Consider the following 20,095-nt stretch of genomic DNA (forward strand, 5'->3'; position numbering starts at 1 on the left):
TACTGGGGGTTGAACACAGGCTCACAATTCAAAATATGTTCATTAACCACCATAGATGATTGTCCAGTCAAATACTGTACTTTAAGACAAAGGTATTATTTATATGTATACACAAAGTGAGGAACGGCATACACAAACAATACAGACCAGTAGGTATTCCCCATTCACTGGAGGCAGCATTCAGGTTAGGCCTCCCAAGCAATCTGAGTCTCAGGAGCCCCACTCCAAATCTTCTAGAAAAGTCTAAAGTGTCCTAGAGCGCTATCTGGCAGTTAAGTTCCCGTAGGGCCTGCCTCTCCTTTGATTAGTCTTACCCTCATCAGTAGGGACTGCACAACAGGCGGGGAGTACAGCAGCTGTCTTTGGTGAGTATCACTTGTGGCTCTGCAGGGGCAGCAGCTAGGTGTCTTCGGCGCCACTCTGATGCGACGAGAAGCATCCTCTGATCCTTTCCAAAGGTAGGGGGCAGAGAGGAGGAATTTGATGGCTCCTGGTTCCGATACTCCGTACGGTTTCAGGCCTGCACGGGTCACCAGGGCGGCCCTTCCTCTCGATGACTGCATCATCCAGGCTATGATTCTTGTCCTTTCCGGTGCCCCCCTCGCCACCCCTCCCCCCCACACACACACACACTTTTTTGGCATAAATGGTTACCACTCCTACTCCGCACTCTGGCAAATGCCCGATCATCACAGCAACAAGATCCTCTTCACAGCGGCCCCCTTCAACATGCAGGGTCGCCGACACACACCGCACGTGGACGATGACCCAATTAGCACGGTCAACGTTATGGCAGGCCCCTCTGCCATACTTGGTCAATATCTTGCACACCAAACACTGGCGACAGCCAGATCCACACGGTTAACTTCACAGGACCCCTCTGCCATACTGAGTAACAACACACCACACACTCGCCCAATCAATCAATTAATCAAATATTTGTAAACTGTGGAGAAGTTGGCTCCTGCATGGTGGTAGAAAGTGGAATATCCAGATTCTGAGTTCTTTCCTGAATTGCTGGAGTGATGGTGCAGTCCTAGGGGCAGGGGAAGGTTGGTTTATGTCTTGGCTGCTGGTGCAAAAAAGAGCGTCCTCCCCTGTTGGTTCGGGGGATCCGGGGATGTCTGCGAGGAAGAGGGTGGCTGATCGGAGGTGTTTGCTTAGTCTGTGGAAGGTCACGTGTTTGTTGAAGTATGCTGGTCCTTCGTTGTGTAGGGCTTAGTGAGCATGTGTCTGCACCTTGAACTGCATCTCTTCTGTATTGGGAGCCAGTGTAGTTTCCTGACGTGGGGTGGGGTGTGGGTCCTTCTGGGGAGGTAGAGGTTGAGTCTTGCTGTTGTGTTTTGTATTGTCTGAAGTCTCTTCAGGAGGCATCAGTGATTCCTTCTTTGTGTGTTTCCGTAGTTCAGTCTGTTGGTGACGGGGGCCTGCAAGATGGTCCTTCTGGTGTTGACTGGGAGCCACCTGAAGATCTTGTGGAGCATGCAGAGGTTGTTGAAACAGGTGGCTGAGACTGCATTGAACTGCTTTTTCATCAACAGCTTGATGTCCAGGATGATGCAGAGGGGCTGTAGGGGTTTGTAGGGGCTGGGGCCACCATGTGTCGTTTCAGGGCGAGGTGGTGTTCCCGAAGAGGAAGACTTCTGTCTTGTGCGTGTTGAGTTTGAGACAGTTGTCTTTCATCCATTCAGCGATGTTCAGCATGCAAGTGCGGAGGTTGGCTCTATTGGTGATAGACTCTTCGGTCTGCAAATGATGAGCTGGGTGTTGTGGGTGTAGGAGATGATGATGAGTCCATGTGATCTGAATGTGTGTGCCAGGGGAGTCATGTAGGTGTTTAGGAGGGTTGGACTCAGGGATGATCTTTGGGGAACTCCGCAGATGTTTTTAGTCTCCGACGTCAACGGGTGGGAAATGGATCCTCTGGGTTCTTTTGGGAAGGAATAATGCAATCCATTTGAGGGCCTGCCCTGGATTCCGATGTGGTGGAGTCTATTTATTTTTAGTTTGTGGTGCTCCTGGTGGTGGGTGAGTTGCCTGTTTCTCAAAGACTTGTGCAGGAAATCGGAGCAGAGAGATGGACCGGAAGTTTTTCAGTTCGACAGATGGTTGTTTCAAGAGGGGTCTAACCTCTACTTGTTTCCAGTCCTTGTGGAAGGAGGCCGATGTGTTGGAGGTGTTCAGGACTTTCCTGAGTTTGTTGCTGATTGCTTTGCTTCCAAGGTTGAAGACTTAATGGGGCAGAGGTCCGTGGGGGCTCCTGAGTGCACAGAGTTCATGATGGAGATGGTTTCTTGCACGGTGAGGAAGTCCCAATTGTTGCAGAGGTTTTCAGGGTATGTGTCTGTGAGTGTGAGCTGCTTGATACTGTCGGCAGCAGGGGCTGCAGTTGGAAGTTTTCGGAGATGGTCGAAATCTTGTCATGGAAGAAGTCCGCAAGGGTTTTGAATAGTTCTTGGGAGGCTGTGATGTTATTCTTAGTGGCAGTGGGATTAGAGAGGTCCTTCACAGTGGTAAAAAGCTCCTTGCTGCGAATTGTGCTGGTTTCAACGCAGTCTGCTAGGGCATTCTTCGTTTCTTTCAGAAGGCAATGGTATTGTTTGAGTGCTATCTTGAAGGCGGTGCTCTCCTCCGTGCTTTTTGTTTCTAGTTGCCAGCTAATTCCCTTGGACTTTGAGTTCTTCCATGAATTAGCGGTCTCTTTTGTTTGGTTCTTTGGTGTTGCGTGCTTTTGTGAATGTGATTCTGTCTGTGCATTCTGTGATCCACCGGGATAATTTTGTTGCTGCTTGTTGTGAGTCGGTTGAGTCTGAGAGGTGAGAGTAGAGCTTGTTGTTCCACTGGTCTTGTGATATTTCTTTCAGCCTCTGCGCGTGGATCTGGGGGGCAAGATGCTGGCGTTGGTGGCTCTTGAGATGGTGAAATGGATGTTGTAGTGGTCGATCCAAGCTGTATGGTGTGACTGTACTTGACTCTGTCGCTTGAAGAAAAGATGGGTTTGAGTGTATGTCCTGCGATTTGGGTATGTTCGGTGAACATTTGTTTGAGGCCGATGTTGTTCATGCTCCCTAGGAGGTTGGTTGTGTTGGTGTTGCATGGATCGGCAAGGTGGAAGTTGAGATCCCCTAGGAAGATGTAGTGCTCTGAGTCGATGGCAATCGGGGCAATGCGGTCCAGGATGGCATTGCAGAAGCTGGGGTATGGTCCTGGTGGTCTTCTAGGCAAGGTCGCCTCTGAGGGTACTTTTTCCGTCAGTGTGGAGTTGAAAGTTGAGAGGTTTCATGATGGGGTTGACTCGTCTGGGAAGTTCATCCCTATCCTTGTCGATGATGGCAATTCTACCTCCTTGTTAGTTGGTTTCGTTCTGGTGTGTTATTTTGTATCCTTCGAGGGTGGCGATGGCGATTTCTGGAGCTTAGGCGGGGTTCAGCCAAGTCTCCGTGAGAATGAAGGTCCCCAGGTTGAGGGATGAGATTGTGTCCCGTATCTCTGTGATGTGTCTTACGAATGATTAGGATGCACTGGAAGTTGTCCAATGTAGTTTTGTCGTCGTAGTGGGTGTGGTCATATTTGCTCTGTCCCTGGTGTTGTCGGCTGCTTCGGTGTTGCAAGTGAAGCAGCAGTGCCGACAGGAGAATGGCCCTCTGGTGGTGCGAGGAGAGGCTGCAGTGGTTTTGAGGTGTCTGGGATCCAGGGCTCGGAGGTCGATGGCGATGTAGCTGCACGGGGTGGTAGAGCCTAGTTCCTGGTGCTGGGTGCAATCCAGTCACGGACAGACACAGCTTGTCGGTGGTGCTACCGCGCATTATCCCCCATATGTAATCCTGGGAGGTGGAGGGCAGGGACCTTGAAACAGTGAGAACACAGATGGCAGCAACAAAAATGAAAGCAAAATAAACTCAGAATGACAGTTCAGGGGTAAATAAACAATAAGTAATCACAAAAGCAGCAAACTTTACACAAAAACAACAAATGCAGCATGCACCAAAAGTGTCAGGAAACGGTCACCCGTACAGTGGTTTTGAGGTGAAAGGCTCAAAGACTGTCAGCGTCACAGTGTCTCTAAGCCAAAAGGAGCAGCAGCAGGGGAGCAGTGTACTTGACCTAGGAGGAAATTGGCAACTCACTGGAGCCGCACAGCAGCCTCCATATGTAGTCGTTGGCCGGGAGGTGAGAGGGCAGGGAGCGGGAAACGACCGGAACACAGACAGCCGCAACAAAAATGCGGCCAAAATATATAAAGAATTACAATTCTGGGGGAACTAAACAAATTATAATTACAAAAGCTGGCACACTTTGCACAAAATCGGAAGTGGCCCTCCCGCCTAGGGAGAGAACATCCCTGCGCACAACTTCAAAAGGGGACCAAACAAGGTCTAGTTCAATGAATCAATATTAGAAGCGAAAAAGTTCATCCTTTAGAGTTTTATTCCAAAGATTCTTGCTTATGCATGATGATATTAACACATATCCACATTTGTAATCCAAGGGATGAGGAAATTAATTAGGTGTGTTCGTTATCACACAACCCAATGCATTTCGGGCGAGGCCCATCGTCAGGGGATTACTCTACAACAAAAAACAGAAAGATACAAACTATAATCTCACTGTTACAATGTCATTGCCAGTATAACTGATACACAGTGCATATAGCAGAAAACTGCAGTGAAGTAGAAGAATGCCTGGTGAAACATTAACAAAAGTGAAAAGTGAAAATGCTTGCGGAGTAGTGCAACATGCGCATGTAAAGACTATAAAAAAACACATGGTTCCCGGAGATTACTGATGAAAGATTCCGTGTGTCAGGTAAAAGAATTAACCACAGAAGACATGCAAGAGAAAAGAAGAATAGTATAGGTGGTGTTTGCCCAGATTTAAGAAGAATAGTCGTAATGGTGGATTAGATAGGAGGTCCCAGGGACGGGTACTTACTCGTGCGATAACTACGCGAGGACTCCGCGGAGTTCCGAGTGAGTTGACAACCCGAGTGAAAAAGGTGGAGATAGAAATACCCCTGGTGAAATGAAAAGACTATTCTTCTTAAATCTGGGCAAACACCACCTATACTATTCTTCTTTTCTCTTGCATGTCTTCTGTGGTTAATTCTTTTACCTGACACACGGAATCTTTCATCAGTAATCTCGGGGAACCATGTGTTTTTTATAGTCTTTACATGGCCATGTTGCACTACTCCGCAAGCATTTTCACTTTTCACTTTTGTTAATGTTTCACCAGGCATTCTTCTACTTCACTGCAGTTTTCTGTTATATGCACTGTGTATCAGTTATACTGGCAATGACATTGTAACAGTGAGATTATAGTTTGTATCTTTCTGTTTTTTGTTGTAGAGTAATCCCCTGACGATGGGCCTCGCCCGAAATGCATTGGGTTGTGTGATAACGAACACACCTAATTAATTTCCTCATCCCTTGGATTACAAATGTGGATATGTGTTAATATCATCATGCATAAGCAAGAATCTTTGGAATAAAACTCTAAAGGATGAACTTTTTCGCTTCTAATATTGATTCATTGAACTAGACCTTGTTTGGTCCCCTTTTGAAGTTGTGCGCAGGGATGTTCTCTCCCTAGGCGGGAGGGCCACTTCCGATACTGTTCACTCCACACCGCTTGGCCAGACGGTGTTTTACCAGCGGCACACGATAATCCATTACAACTACTGCATTTTGGTTTACCTCAGCTGTGAGAGGTCCCCACCTCATACACTTTGCACAAAAACAGCAAATGCAGCACACACCAAAAGGGTCAGTAAACAGTCACCCATAAATGGTGGGTTCGAGGTGAAGGGCTTGATGGCTGTGTCATCATCAGAGTGCCTTGAAGCCAACAGGAGCAGCAGCGGGGGAGCATTGTGCTTGACCGATGGGCACATAATTATTTTTTCCTCACACCTCACTACAGGGATCCACTCGCCAGGATACCCCACTGGACCTTGCTCCCTCCAGCAGACTCCTCTTCCTCACATGGCACACTGGGCTTGGCCAGTAGATAGGCACTGATGCTGCAGCTTGTCATCTATTTTTCCTGGGTGAAGTCCCTCACCCAGCTGGGAGAATGGCAGGCCTTAACCCCAAGTCCTAGTCACAGGCAGAAGTCTTGCAGAGCTTCCCCTCGCACTGCTCAACCGGCTGCTTGACAGTTGACAACTTTGGGGACTTCGAGCTCTCCTTCTTATAGTCCATTGCCAAACACCAAATGTGATTTAGGGTCTGAGTCTTTGAAATTTGTTTTGGGGGTCTGCGTCCTTTTGAAATACCTTCTCTTTTGCCTCCCCTTCCTCCTGAAAGCAGTCTGTCACAGTAGGAGCGACTCCAAATTTGAAAACCCTACAGCAGAGGCCATGGAAGTGATGAGAGGTTTACATTTGGATGTCAGCCACAGTGATACGTGTATCAAAAGGTTACCCCAGGGCCCCTGAGCCTTACTCTTTATGATTCACGAATCAGCCGATCTCTTTCCTGAATGTGCCAAGGCTCGTTTCCAGTGACCTCTCCTTGAATCATATAGCACGCTTTAAAGCATATTGAAGGACCTGGCTCATCTTCCTCCAGTGTGTCTCCCACCCAGCTCACAGGAATGTATCAATCCACAAATCTGTCTTGGAGGATTCCTCTACATCCTCATACTCCTTCTGTCATCCCTGTCTCTCTCAAAATGGAACTCAGAATCTTCCATGTATTGTACCATTCACAGACTCGCATATTCCCAGCGCATGCAACACATGCACAGCCCTAAATACTTGATATAGGCCACGGGTGAGTTAAGCACACATCAGCAGAACTTTACTTGAGCGTGTCTAGGCCTTCCTCCAGTGGCACAGTTTAAAAAAATAATCAGTTCTACTAATGACTGCACAGTGTGCTGCCACCACTGTGCATGTCCTGCTTAACTACTGGCAAAGGCTGTAGCCTATCAGTATAATTAGAGTTGTGCATTGGGCACCCCTACAGGTCCAACAAGACGCCATCGGTGAGACAGACACGCATGATCCATGTTCAGCCATGACCACACAAATAAGCACCAGGGAACCAAGTAATTGCAGCAGGGCACTCAGGGAAGGGGTACACATCCGTCATTATGCGAGGGATTTTTTGCCCCACCAGACACTGCTCCCAAATCAGACTACCCTGAACCAACCCCTAACTGTGATAGGTTGAGTCGATAAAACTGGTGGAAAAGTCCCTTAGCATTGCAGAGGCTCAATCCCACCCTGTATTCAACTGGAATGTGTAACCCATACAAAGAAATGGACCATCTCAACAACTTGAAATTCTTTCCCTTCATAGCCACCAGCCGTTTCATTGGCTTACGATTAATTTTCACCACAACCATAGTGCCAAACACGTAAGGGAAGAACTTGCGCAAAGCCCACACTATTGCAAAGCACTCATTCGCAATAGCTACCCAGTTTTGGTTTCTGGGTAGTAACCTCCTAATAACAAAAGCTACCAGATGCTCTCTGTCCTGGTCATCCAGTTGCGCTAACTTTACTCCAACTCCCTTGTTAGAGGCATTTGTCTGTACAGTGAAAGGCTGACTGTAGTCAGATTCTTTCCGCCAGTGCAGTGCATAGTGCCTACTTAAGTTACTCAGATGCTTTCTGACACTCCTTAGTCACTTTCCTGGGATGCTCCTTGAAGCTCAAAGCAGCCAAAGGGGCAGCTATACTTCCATAGTTCCCCACAATGTTCCTGTAATGCCCTGTGAGTCCTAAAAGGGCCCTCACCTCATTCTGAGTAGTAGGCACCCCCATCCCATCACATACGGAATCTTGTCATACAACAGGCAAATCTTCTCGTTCTCAACTTCATGCCCAAAGTAGACAAAAGAGGACATCCCCGCCTGACACTTGGTTGTCCCGATGGCCAGTTTTGCCTCCTCTGTTCTAGCCAACACCTTTTATAAATTCCTCAGGTGGTCCTCCCTAATTCGTTCATTGATTCATTCACTCTTTAGGCTGCCTGGATTTCCCCTCATTTTGTAGGCTGCCTGGATTGTGAAATCATTGTTACTTGTAAATATTTGATTTTGCAGTGTGTTACCTAATTCAGTCCACACACTTAAATCCACCAAGTGCTATGGAAATAATTGCAGAAAGGTGACTTGGGATTCTGTTCAATAACATTGTGAAAATGTACATGCAGCGTTTGAAAGAAAAGGAATACTACTAATTTGCTGAAACATTTCTTTAGCATGTTGATGGACTGTACTTAAATCTCACGATTCCTCTTTTTTCAGAGCATTGACACTCTCTTCTCCTGAAGTGCGCTTCCACATTGACAGTGAGACCCATGACCCCATAGATCTTCAAACAAAGGAACTGAAGTAAGTTCAATTGTGCATTTGTCTTTTTAAGGGAGAAAAAGGTATTAGAAAAGCAGTTATGAACAATATGTAATAAATAGGTTTACTTTATTACTGAAGAGCCTTTGAACATCATTAACAGTGACACCGGAAGGTTTGTTTACTAGTCACTTGACGATCCAGACTGCATTACCGATTATCTAGGTAAGTTACATTCTTCATTTGGCGTTCATCCTCCAGCAATAATTTTCTCCTATTGCAAATTTGTCTCCATTTCATCTTCTGAAATAATGGTTTAAGCTGCAGCTCTTCTCGTCATGAAGAATGTGTATGCTCAGTGTAGATGCTTTCGTTTAAAAATTCCATTAGATTGAATGTATATTTTCTTTACTAATGATTGTGTCTCTTCCAGATTTGTCTCATGCAGCCATCTTTCATTGTTTATACATTTTGTGTATTTCTTAATTATTTCATTTTTTCACAACTTAAGATGTTGTGAATATTCCTCTGCTTCTTGCTGTAAATCAGTGAGATTTTATATAGGTATCATATCTCTTACTTTGAAGCCCACCAATCTATCTGGAAATTGCTAGCTTAGCATATGCCCCCTGCCTCCCTCCCAGGGTTCTGTGCCCTTCCCTCCTGTAAACATCTCATCTTAGTTCAAACCAATGAAGTCTTTTGTTGCTGTTTCTGCATTTTAAATCTGTTTACACTACTTGCTTGAAAAGAATTATATATCAAAACAGCAGCAATTGACATTGCTTATCAACGGAAATTAACTGCCTTTTGAGTAGTGGTGGTGAAATTGGCATGGGTTCAGGTTTGAAGCCTCCTTGTTTTTGACAAATTCAAACCTGTTCTGGTTTCTCCTTTCTGCAGATATTTTCAAAAGAGCTGTGTTACATCATTATTCATAATTCTCTTCTTCCTGGACATTGTCCTACCCTAGACTATGCTATAGTAATCCAAATTATGACAGTTGTTTATTTTCATATAGTGCTTGATATTAAAGAGACAAACTAGCTCACTATTCACATATGAAAGTGGAGTTCTGCCATTTAAGGAGATCTATTAAACCTCCTTATCTTATGGAAGAAAATAGAACATATCAAGAGACATCTCACAGAATACATTGATGTAAAGTGAGGCCTGTTGACAAGTTCTGCTGTTGATTGTGTTGGTCCGTTTTCTTGCTGAAGAAGTGTTCTTTATCATACAGATTGAGGTTCATAAAAAAGACAATGTCACTGATGAGGCTGTTTTGATTGGATATTAGTCTGCTCATGAAGCTGCCTTCGTCATAGACTGTGAGACACAAGTCATTGAGGGTTTCATCACTGTCATGTTAGACAATAATATTAATGGCAATAAGTAAGTCTAACATTTTGAAGAAGTACAAAACTTGTTTGAGGTGAGATATCACCCCCTCACCTCAAGAGATGTTTCCAGCCAATACAGTAGAACATTTATACTGTGAATTGTTTCTTAAAACCTTAAAAGAATTATAGCTGTGAAGATAAAGGAACACCAGAAGCAAAAAGTAAACCAATTGAAACTAAGTGAAGAATTATCAATTTAAATGTTACGTTTGCAAGTAAAAGGCTTTAAATATCCATGTAAATAAATCATTGGAGAGGTCAATGTCACAGATTTCCTTCCTGTTACCCACTGTCCTAGCTGATTTCTGACCACTCTCCTCTCCTAGAATTAATCTTCCTATCACTTGAGGCGTATGGCATTTGTGGGTTAACCTTTGCCTTTAGTGTCTTTTAGTTTTCGGAGTAGCACAACAGTAAGTAGCCCAAAATTCCTAATCTCCCATTGCATCTGCCTGGTTGTAAACTTTTCAAAGTTTGATTAAAACATCAGATATGCATATGTTCAAAATGGCCACACCTAAGGGCTGTCTAGCGAAACTTTGGATTTCCATGCTATCATAATTCTTCTCTTGACTAACGGGAACAATAATCCTATGAGCTTGGTCGTGCTTTTTTCCCTTAGTGGTATTATGTAATTTATTCACTGCACTTTTGTTCCCATGACCCTCTTCCTCATCTCTTCTATTACCCTGCCCCAAAACATTTTTAGCATGGCCCAATCCCAACTAATGCTTCATAGTGAACTCCCCTTACTCTGGCACACTGGGGACCCATCAGAATTCCTACTGTCAATTTCGTGTAGTCACAGGTGCCTAGTATGTTTCTTTGCCAAATTAAAATACATGTGTCGGAAACTGTTTTTTTGTTGCAGTAGTCCCCAACCTCGACACATTTTGCCAGGTATTTGATGCAACTTTGACTGAAGTGCTCTGGGTTCCTGCTAACCAGGTCCCCAGTGCCAATGTATTTTCCTCAAAACAAGACAACTGCTAAATTGTGCCCCAATTCACCAGACCTTTAGCACCTCTGTAAGTCCCTAATAAGTAGTACCTAGGTTATAGATACTAAAGAGGGTCTCCAAGAGCTGCAACATATATTGTGCCACTCCAAGGGACCTATAAGACACACAGATGATGTCGGAATGCAGAACAAATCAAACCTTCACCCCCTTCAATAGATCTGGGTTTAATCCATTGTTCTTTAGCTCACCATGCCACCCTAGTTTAGACCCAGCCATATGCAAATCAGTGTTAACCCTCTGCCTCATGGGAACAGTCCATCACAAACTGCCAATCCTGGTCCTCACTGGACCAGAAACAAACATCCTGGGACTGGTTTTAGGGCATCCCCGCATCAGCCAGGCTAGCTTGAATCCCATAAGTCGTAAGTGCCCGAATGCATCACATGTTATCCCCATAGAAATACATTATCGCTCCTTAAATTGCACTGTCAACTTTCGAAAACTTCAGCAGGATTTACTGTACAATAAAGAGCATTTAAAAAACAATGTCCTTGGGGTTTGCTCCTGTGTCTTTTCAGGTTGGAATTTTATTCCCTTGTTGCTTAACAGTGTCTTCACTGGTTTTTGTCTCTGCCTCCTGGGTTGTCCCTTTAAATATTTTCCTGGTTGCTTAACAGTGCTACTTTTAGCTGGTTTACATCTAGGGTTTTGGGCTTCTTCACTTTTGAGTGGACTCAATATAAAGTATTCACTTCCTTTTGTTCTGCACTTTTAAGAAAGTACAAATTGGCATGCGCAACTTCATCTATTCTGAAACGCACTACAACACTTCATGCTAATGCACAGCGACATTCACTGCACCATATTTAGAGCACATCTGCTAACCCCACACAACTGACCCAGCACTTAAATTACAACCAAGACCCTTTCAACCATGCACTCCAAAAATGACTCCCAGAAAACAAATGCTAATTTGAGCACTTTTGAAACCTTATCAGGACTATGTAAATGTTACAATGCAATACAGGAGCACTGGCAGAGTATGGTTGCCTATAGTATACCTATTTCCATAGCTTGCCCACTTCCACACCTCAGTATACTTTTCAGAGCATATGGGGGGTTCCTCAGGTGTATACTATGGCTTCTGACTGAAAAGCTGTTCAACAGATGCTCCTGAATGGCAAATACTACAGCAGGGTGCATAATGTCAATTCCTTGGGTTTCTGTCTGACCCTCCCAGTTTTCACACTCCCTGGAAAGTTTTCTAGTACCCATTCCTATCCATTGCTCCCGACAACCGTGGGTGGACTCCTCTGAGTATACGCCATGCCCAATTGTATAATGCCCATTTCTCTGGGTTCCTGCTCGGTCTCTACTGGGCAAACTCAACGTAGCATATTTTGTAGGAAAGTGCTTCTTTTTGACATGTCACCCTCACTTTTTGCCTGGTATTTGATGTGATTTGGACTGGAAGTGCAATGGATTTCTGCTAACCAGGTCTCCAGTTCCAGACATATTTCCCAAAAATTTTAAATTGTTTCCCCGAATTGGCAATACCCTTAGCATTTTCTGTAAATCACTTGTAAATGGTACCTTTGGTGCTTAGGGCATACAGTACTAAATAGAGATGTTTTGTAGCAAACATCTCTTATATATAAACCCACACTGATTCCAGTGGTGCATTTATTACTACATGTGCCTAGAGAACCTACTAGCCCCTAGTATGTTGGCTGACTGGTTTCTGCCATTCTGCCACCAGAGACAAGTGTCTGAACACAAGGATGAGAGCTTTTGCTCTCAGGAGGTTCGGAACAAGGCCTTTTCAGGAAGAAGTAACTCCCCCCTCCCACAGGATGACCTGTTGATTAGCATTCTAAGGCAGGGGAGCTTCGAAGAAGCTACCCCCTTTGAAATGTGAGTCTGACTTCCCTCACAGGAGAGGAAGCTGACCCCCTTTATCCAGAGCCCTTTGGCACCTGGACAGGTGGGAAAATTAGCTGGTCAGGTTAACTGCCCAACCCTAGGCTAGTCTCACCCCTATGTTGGCCTAATCTGTAGTGGACACAGCTTTTTAGAGTTAGCCATCTTTGTGTTGGCAAACTTAGGAATTCTGGGACAGGGTTATAGCCACTTCCCACAGGAAGTGGTCATATAGGTGGCGTAGTGACCCCAAGGGTCAGTAGCGAATAGCTACTATCCTACGCTTCCCTAACAGAAGTGTGGCTCAATGATTAGAGCGGCAGACCCTGATACAGAGTTCTAGCACGGGACCAGGGTTCAATTCCCCGCCTCGGCGGGTCTTGGGCTAAAAAATTCCACGGACCTGATAATTCTCGCCTCAATGCCTATTCCAATCATGGAGTCCCACTCTGCAACTCTGGGCAATAGCTTGCTTAATCTCCACAACGGCCCCCACAACGCTAAGGATGCCTGGCCTCCACCTTGGGGGTGCCCAGGAGTGGACGCCTCACAGGGAAAGCCAGGATGGGTTCCACAGCGGTATTCGTACAAGCGCCTTGAGACCCTTGCGAGTGAGTAGTGCGCTATACAAGTATCCATTTACATTTACCCCTAAATTCAGTTTTTAGCGGACCCCCTGGCACCAGATAATAAGAACCTGCTGACCGGAAAGAAGAAGACCGACCTAAAGAGTCGCAAAGAGCAAGAACTGAAGACCCAGCTACTGACTTGCCACTTATTTATTTATTTTATTTATTTTTGATATTTAATAAAGCGCGAACAAATGCTCGCAGGCGTCTCGGCGCTGTTACTATTGCAGACTTCTCCTATGCTGAGCTTCATACTTTTAGAGGTTAAACAACCAGGTTTTCAATTGCTTTCTGAATGACAAGAGGTTTGGGCTGGATCTGATGGATTGGGGGAGTGTGTTCCATAATTTCGGGGCAGCAACCAGAAAACGTCGATCTCCCCAAGTGACCAATTTAGTACGGGGTACCACCAAATCGTTCGATTTAGCTGAACAGAGAGGTCGAGCAGGATTGTATGGAGTGAGGTGGTCTCTCAGGAATTGAGGTGCTTGTTGGTGCAGTGATTTATAAACTATGCACAAGGTCTTAAATTTGACTCTGTTCCTGATGGGGAGCCAGTGATAGCTTCTTATGGTGTTAGCTATGGGTTTGAATCTGGGAATTCCCGAGAGAAGTCTGGCAGCTGCGTTCTGCACTGTCTACATTTTCTTAATGACCCTGATTTGGGCATTGTCTAACAAGCCATTGCAGTAATCTAACGCAGACAGGACTAGCGCGCTTACCAGTGTCTTGCCTACGTTCTTTGGGAGAAAAGGAAGGATCTTTTTTACCAGTCGTAGTTTATAGAAAGCCGTGGCGGCTGTCTGATTAGCGTGCGCCATGAAGTTCAGGTTGTTATCAAAGATAACACCTAAGTTCCTCACCTTGGGGGTTGGTTTAGGCAAAGCTCCAAAGGATGGTGGCCACCAAACTGGAGACCAGTTGGGACAGAGATGTCCAAAGGTTACCACCTCTGTTTTTTGAGAGTTCAATTTTAAACAGTTTGCCGACATCCATTGTCCGATGGCCAGCATACCTGTTTTAAAACTCTCCGCTACTGTTTCTCCATCATTTTTAATAGTTAGAATCAGCTGAGTGTCATCCGCATATGAGGTAAGGTTCATCCCATGAGCTACCGGCTTGCCTGCTGACTTGATCAATTGCACCAAAAGATGACTTGTCCTGCAGCTGCTGTGTCTCCAAAGCCTGGGAGACCTGCCAGTACTTCACTCATGAACTAAGAACTCCTGTGAAGCAGCGGACCTGCTTCCCTGCACTCTGCAGGCAACCCGTAGATCTGAGAGGACTTAAAGATGCCAAAACCTCCAACAACCAACGCCTAAAGACACTTATACAGCTGTTGCCCCTAAGCCGTGGAGAAGAGGACTAAAGGTGTTCCTACATCCCGAGCATTGTGAGGCCTGAGCTCCCCTGTTGGTTCAGCTCGACTGGCTCCCCAAATCACAGCCTGTAGCCCCTTTACGCAAAGACCGATCCCCATAGACTTGCACTGGACACCCAGCACATTTGCACCCCTGCACCCAGCCTCCCTAATGCTGCTGGTGGTGTTCTGCTAGTGCTGCTTTGGACCTTGCTCACCACTCACCTTAACTCCTGGAGATTGTTCTCGTAAGTGGTTATACTGTACCTGAATGCCATACTTGTTCTTCCTCCAATAGGATAACATTGTAGCAACTAAAAAGTGCAAAAAGTACTTACCTGACCGAATTGGTTCTGATATATATATATATATTATTTTTTTTAATTGGTGTGGATCTTCTTCTCGAGTGGTGTGAATCATTTATTGACTGTTGTGTGACATTTCAGATGTCATACACTCCCGTCGTAAGAGCACCTTGGGGCTGCTAGAGCAAGCCCTTGTCCACTCGACTCTGTGCACAATATATCTCCTTTTGATATATCCTATAAAGAGCCAGCTTCCTACATATACATACTATAATTTAAGAAACATTGCATCTCAAGGGTAACACTCTTATCCTCTGGGCTACTTTCCATAGCTCCATAGTCAATATGTTTAAACTTTATGATACAAGTATACCAAAGATGGTAAGTATCCACATAAGCCTTAGCGCACTTAAATACGTCCATCTATCCATTGACACATATATCGAAATAAGCGATCTGTCTTATTCCTTTTCACTTCTTTGCATGCTTAGACACAGCAGCAAAAACACGAAAAGAGGGCAAAATTGGTCCTCTCAAATGAGATCCAAAAACTATTCACATAGGTCACATAAAAGGCAGATACTTTCTATCCAAAGCATTCCTACAGACTACCATGATACCTGCACTTTAGTGCCTGTACAGGGAACATTGTTTTTTACATAAGCATACATTTTTTTAATCATGCCACTCTTGGTCCCTTTCCTGCAATGCAATAGGAAAGGGTCATTTTCATTGTTGTCAAGTCTCTCTGGCTTGTGACTCTTACTTTGTCTGTGCAAGACATACAAACTCCAGTTTTTTAGATTTCATACTTTTGTGCCATTTGTTTATTCCATTTCAGATTTCATTTATTTACCATCAACTCGAATCTGTCAGGTTGCACAAAAACTGTCGCATAATTCGTCATTTTCCTTTAGATAAGCAAAGTATTGCTGTTGCAGAATCTGTTTCGACATTGCCCTGAAATCCTATGGTGTCCACCTGCAGCCATATCATGTTATTACACTAGCAAATTAGGTTTATGTTCTAGTAAAACTGGTAACGAAAGTGTTGTAAGAAATACATACCTGAGTTGTCACTTATTAAATTGTTGCTGATATCAGTCTTTCATTGGATTTACAGAGAAACAAATTCCATGGTGGAAGAATTCATGTTGCTTGCCAATATATCAGTTGCACAGAAAATCTATGATGAGTTTCCAGAATTTGCACTTCTCCGAAAACACCCTGCTCCACCTCCAGCAAACTATGACATCCTTGTGAAGGCAGCAAGTTCTAAGGTGAGCTTCCAGCACTTTGTAGAGGTGGGAGTATACAAATATATGGGAAATAAAAAGAAAGATTGGCTATTATGAACATTGTTATTTTAATTTCAGTATCTCTTGATGGTGTCACTAAAAATGAGAATTGCCAGCTTAGGTTGTTTTAACTTATCCTTTATCTTGTTTTTTATTTCTTTTCGTAGCCATAGGTTGGCTTTCCATCTCCAGATATGGATTAATCCTTCTATTCTTGCAACCAGTTTATCCTCTGAAAAACACAGTCTAAGTGGTAGCTTAATGCAGAAACTTTAAAAACTTACCTGACTAAAATTCCCAAGACCTACAGGTTTTTTTTTTTAACTTGATTTAATTTTTTTCATAAACAAAGGCAGGCATGAGCTGGACATGTAGCATGATATCCAAATATGGAAACATGTCCTGATCCAATTACATAGCTGAGATCACATTGCAAACAAGTATAATAAGACTTGACAACTCATCGATAATAGAAAACAACCAGTCGTCAATAAGGGTTGGACCAGAGGGAGGTAAGTTTGGCCCTAGTCAACGATGTCTTGGCTAGTACAATATTGAGAGAGAGAGATGATCTTCTACAACTTCAATTTGGTTCCGGTGGAGGCATTTTATTTGTCTGCTGCGCTATAAATGTGTTTTTCTGGTGTAGGATGCTGTCATGAACCTGTCCTACCAATCCAACCTTTATTTCACAGCCCAGTATTAACCCCTTCCGTGCTCATGACGAGCTTAGCTCGTCATGAGGCACGGTGCTAGTGTGCTCATGACGAGCTGAGCTCATCATGAGCACACCCATTTATATTGGTCCTCAGCACAGAAGAAAAATGTCAAGCAGCGATGGTGTTAATACAAGTGCTTCTTGTATGAAGTGGTTTTAAAATCCATCACATTACACACAAAGGAATACACATCCTTCAGTCAAGATACCTACACAAAGAAATTAATGTAGCAGGAGACTTTGTTTCCAAGGCACAAATCTTGCATGATAATTCAGTTCTGTGATGCTACCAAACAAAAATGTCTAATCCTAACTTTTCCTTCCTCTAATTGTTTAACTATGTTCTTCAGAATTGCATCTTTTGTAGAGTCGCCTTCAATCAGACTGTTTAAGCTGCATATTTTGTGTGTTTAAGTAAAAGGCCTGTGAAGGAGCTCTTTCGTTTATTTGTATCCGTACCTCCGCCCTCAAGAAATCTATAGCCCCTTATTTAGATTCTTACTACAATTGATAATGTATGGGAGTCTTGGAAGAGCTCTGTGTCGAAAAGATTGTTCTAAACTGTGAAGTATACAAACATTTTTCCTGAAGAACAAAGAAAGAGGGGGTCCGAGTGTAGAAAGGAATTTGAATAGTTTGAGAAATCCAGTAGGAACGCCTTTGATTGGTTATTAATATTTGTGCATTAGCTCTCTATAAAAATGTCACTTATTGCTGTAGTTATTAGAGTAGGGAACTGGCATCGCATTCACAGAATCCAAGGGCAGTGTGAATTGTCCTGAACCTCATTTCTTGAAAATATATGTTTTTAGAAAGGCATAATACCTTAAACAATGATTGTCTATCATAAGGGATCTTGTGTGTAATACTAAAACGCAGTTTAATGATCAGGTAATTTGGGCGTTACCCATGGAAGGCCCTGTACTCCAGGCTCAGGTTTTTGCAGTGAATTTGATTCTCAACTTCGAGCCAGTGGAGTGACCTCATTCTCCTGTTACGACTTAAAACTTTCAGAGAAGTGAGGCCTCCCTTAGTCCTGCTCTCTTTAAATTTCAGATGCAATACCGATAAAAATTGAAATTCTACTTTTCGGTAAATCAAATATATTCTCTACCGCGCATTGGTGGCCCAACTTGGTACCTCTTCCACCGTCCACTGTAGATGTAGCAAAGAATCTAGGAGTAAACTTTCACACTGCCCTTTTATTCTATCCTCAAGCAACAGCTGTAGCAGGCATGTGTTTTAATTTAGTAAAATCATTGAAAATATTCTTTCACCTCCTTCCCATGGCGTCAGAAAAACGGTTGCATTCACTCTGATTGCCTCTAGGCTATATTACTCTACCAGCCTCTATGCTGGCTGCTCCAAAAAACGTATGCACAAGCTTCAGATGGTCAAACACTACTCCTCAAGACTAGTGCTGCAACTCCCTAAACAAAGTTCAGCCTTTGCATCCTTGAAGAAATTGCATTGGCTTCCTGTCCATAAAAGGATTTTTTTCAAAATCCTACTACTAGCCTTTAGAGCTCTTACCACTTCTGGAGCCAAATACATCATAGCTTGGTTCGTCACTACAAGGCTCGAAAGCTGAGATCTTCTGACACCAATGTTTAAGACTTCCTAGTTTTTGTCTTCAATCCAGAGGAGGCAAATCTTTTACGGTGCTGGGGTCTAAAGCCTGGAATCTACTGCCAATCTCTCTACGGTTGATTGAAACTGAAAGAAAATTAAAAAAATGCCTTAATGCCTGGCTCTTCCTGGCCTTCCGATGCCCTTTGCCCTCATTTAATTTTTCCTTCCTTATCATTTATGTCCTCTACATTATTACACAGGGGTCTCTTATGTTAGCCAGTTCAGCTCTGCACCAGGATGCTCTTTTGTGAGTGACAGTACGCTATGCAAATGATCTATTCATACATTTATTGTTACTCTGTAATTTTGGACCAACTGCAGTTTGCTCACCAAGTAAGTTAAGATGCCAGTGTACAAACTCTCAGCATAGACTAATTTTGAATTCTCTATGGCTCTCACAAGGAAGAAAACAATGTGAATCGCCTTTCTCATTTGTGATAATAGGAAACAGTGCTTTTGGTCACTTGCTTTTCTTGCGGTACCATTCACAATTCTCTGTATAAGAGGAGCGCAACTTTGTTGTACAGGTTTTGTTTTTCAGGAGAATAACAAGTGAGTCTCATAAGGGGGTTTCTTTCATTTAGGCATTTTTGTAAATTCCAAAAACAAGAAGCTTTGCCTCCAGATACTGCCTTCCAGGGTCAAAAGGAAATGCCCTTTTGATATATTGGTCTGGGGAATTTCTTTAGGCGTTCTTTCAATTCCCCTGGTTTTGGCCTTCGTTTTGAAACTGACTTATTGCTAGACCAGAGTGATCCTCATTGCCTTGGGATGGCTAATACAGTTCTAGTTCATAAATCTTCCCCTGTCAGAAGCGCCGCACTGGAGACTGCAGTGCAGACTGGATCTTCTTCACGGGTGCCCGGGTCAGATTCTACATCCCTGCCTAGCGTCATTAAGCTTGGCAGCTCCTGAACTCGTACAATATGGCCATTTCTGATGGATACTTTTGACTGCAGAGTTCTCTTCTTGTGAATAACCCCAGGCGCCGGACTGGAACTAAAGAATTGTCTCCGGAATTCCCTTGTGTGGCAGTAGGTGGTGTCATGCACCGCTATGTCAGGTCCGTCCTGCCCCTGAAGTGACGTTTGAGCCATAATATAACTGTCATCTCAGCTCGTCAGCGTCAGTTGTTTTTTTTCCCGCACCTTTTGATGCAGATCCTTTGAGCTCTCTCTCGCTTCACAGACTTCATTCTTCAGCTTTTAAAATGTTCCCAGTGGGCAAGGAACATTCCTTCCCCTGCGGGGAGTGCCGCAAACCAATGTCAGCGAGACCCCCAACACAATCTGTGTCTGGTATCTGGGCTCTTCACATGACTTGAAGCCGTACTTCGACTGCGCTCCGATTTAATCCAAAGGTTATTCAGGACTGCAAGGCCAAACACTATGCCGCTGAGCTCCATGGGGACGCTCGGAAGTCGAGGATGCATGCTCACTCCTGAGGCAGTTCCAGAAAGCAGTGTTGTCACACTTGATGTCCTTAGGTCAGTTGAACAAAAGAAGTCCAAACACTGCTCCCCCTCTTGCAGACCCCCTCAGCGGGAGACATCTTACAGACTTCAGG

The 20,095-nt window shown here is 44.1% G+C and overlaps 1 protein-coding gene across 1 annotated transcript in view; it reads left to right on the forward strand.

Moving 5' to 3' along the window:
• DIS3 (DIS3 exosome endoribonuclease and 3'-5' exoribonuclease) overlaps nucleotides 1–20,095 on the forward strand; it is a 226,601-nt gene that overhangs the window by 167,462 nt on the left and 39,044 nt on the right. Inside the window, exons 15-16 of the mRNA XM_086934891.1 lie at nucleotides 8,260–8,346; nucleotides 16,005–16,161. Of these exons, the coding sequence (XP_086791017.1) occupies nucleotides 8,260–8,346; nucleotides 16,005–16,161 (244 nt within the window). The remainder of the gene's footprint in view (nucleotides 1–8,259; nucleotides 8,347–16,004; nucleotides 16,162–20,095) is intronic.

Source organism: Lissotriton vulgaris, chromosome 8 (assembly GCF_964263255.1).
Source record: "Lissotriton vulgaris chromosome 8, aLisVul1.2, whole genome shotgun sequence".
Lineage (NCBI taxonomy): Eukaryota > Metazoa > Chordata > Amphibia > Caudata > Salamandridae > Lissotriton > Lissotriton vulgaris.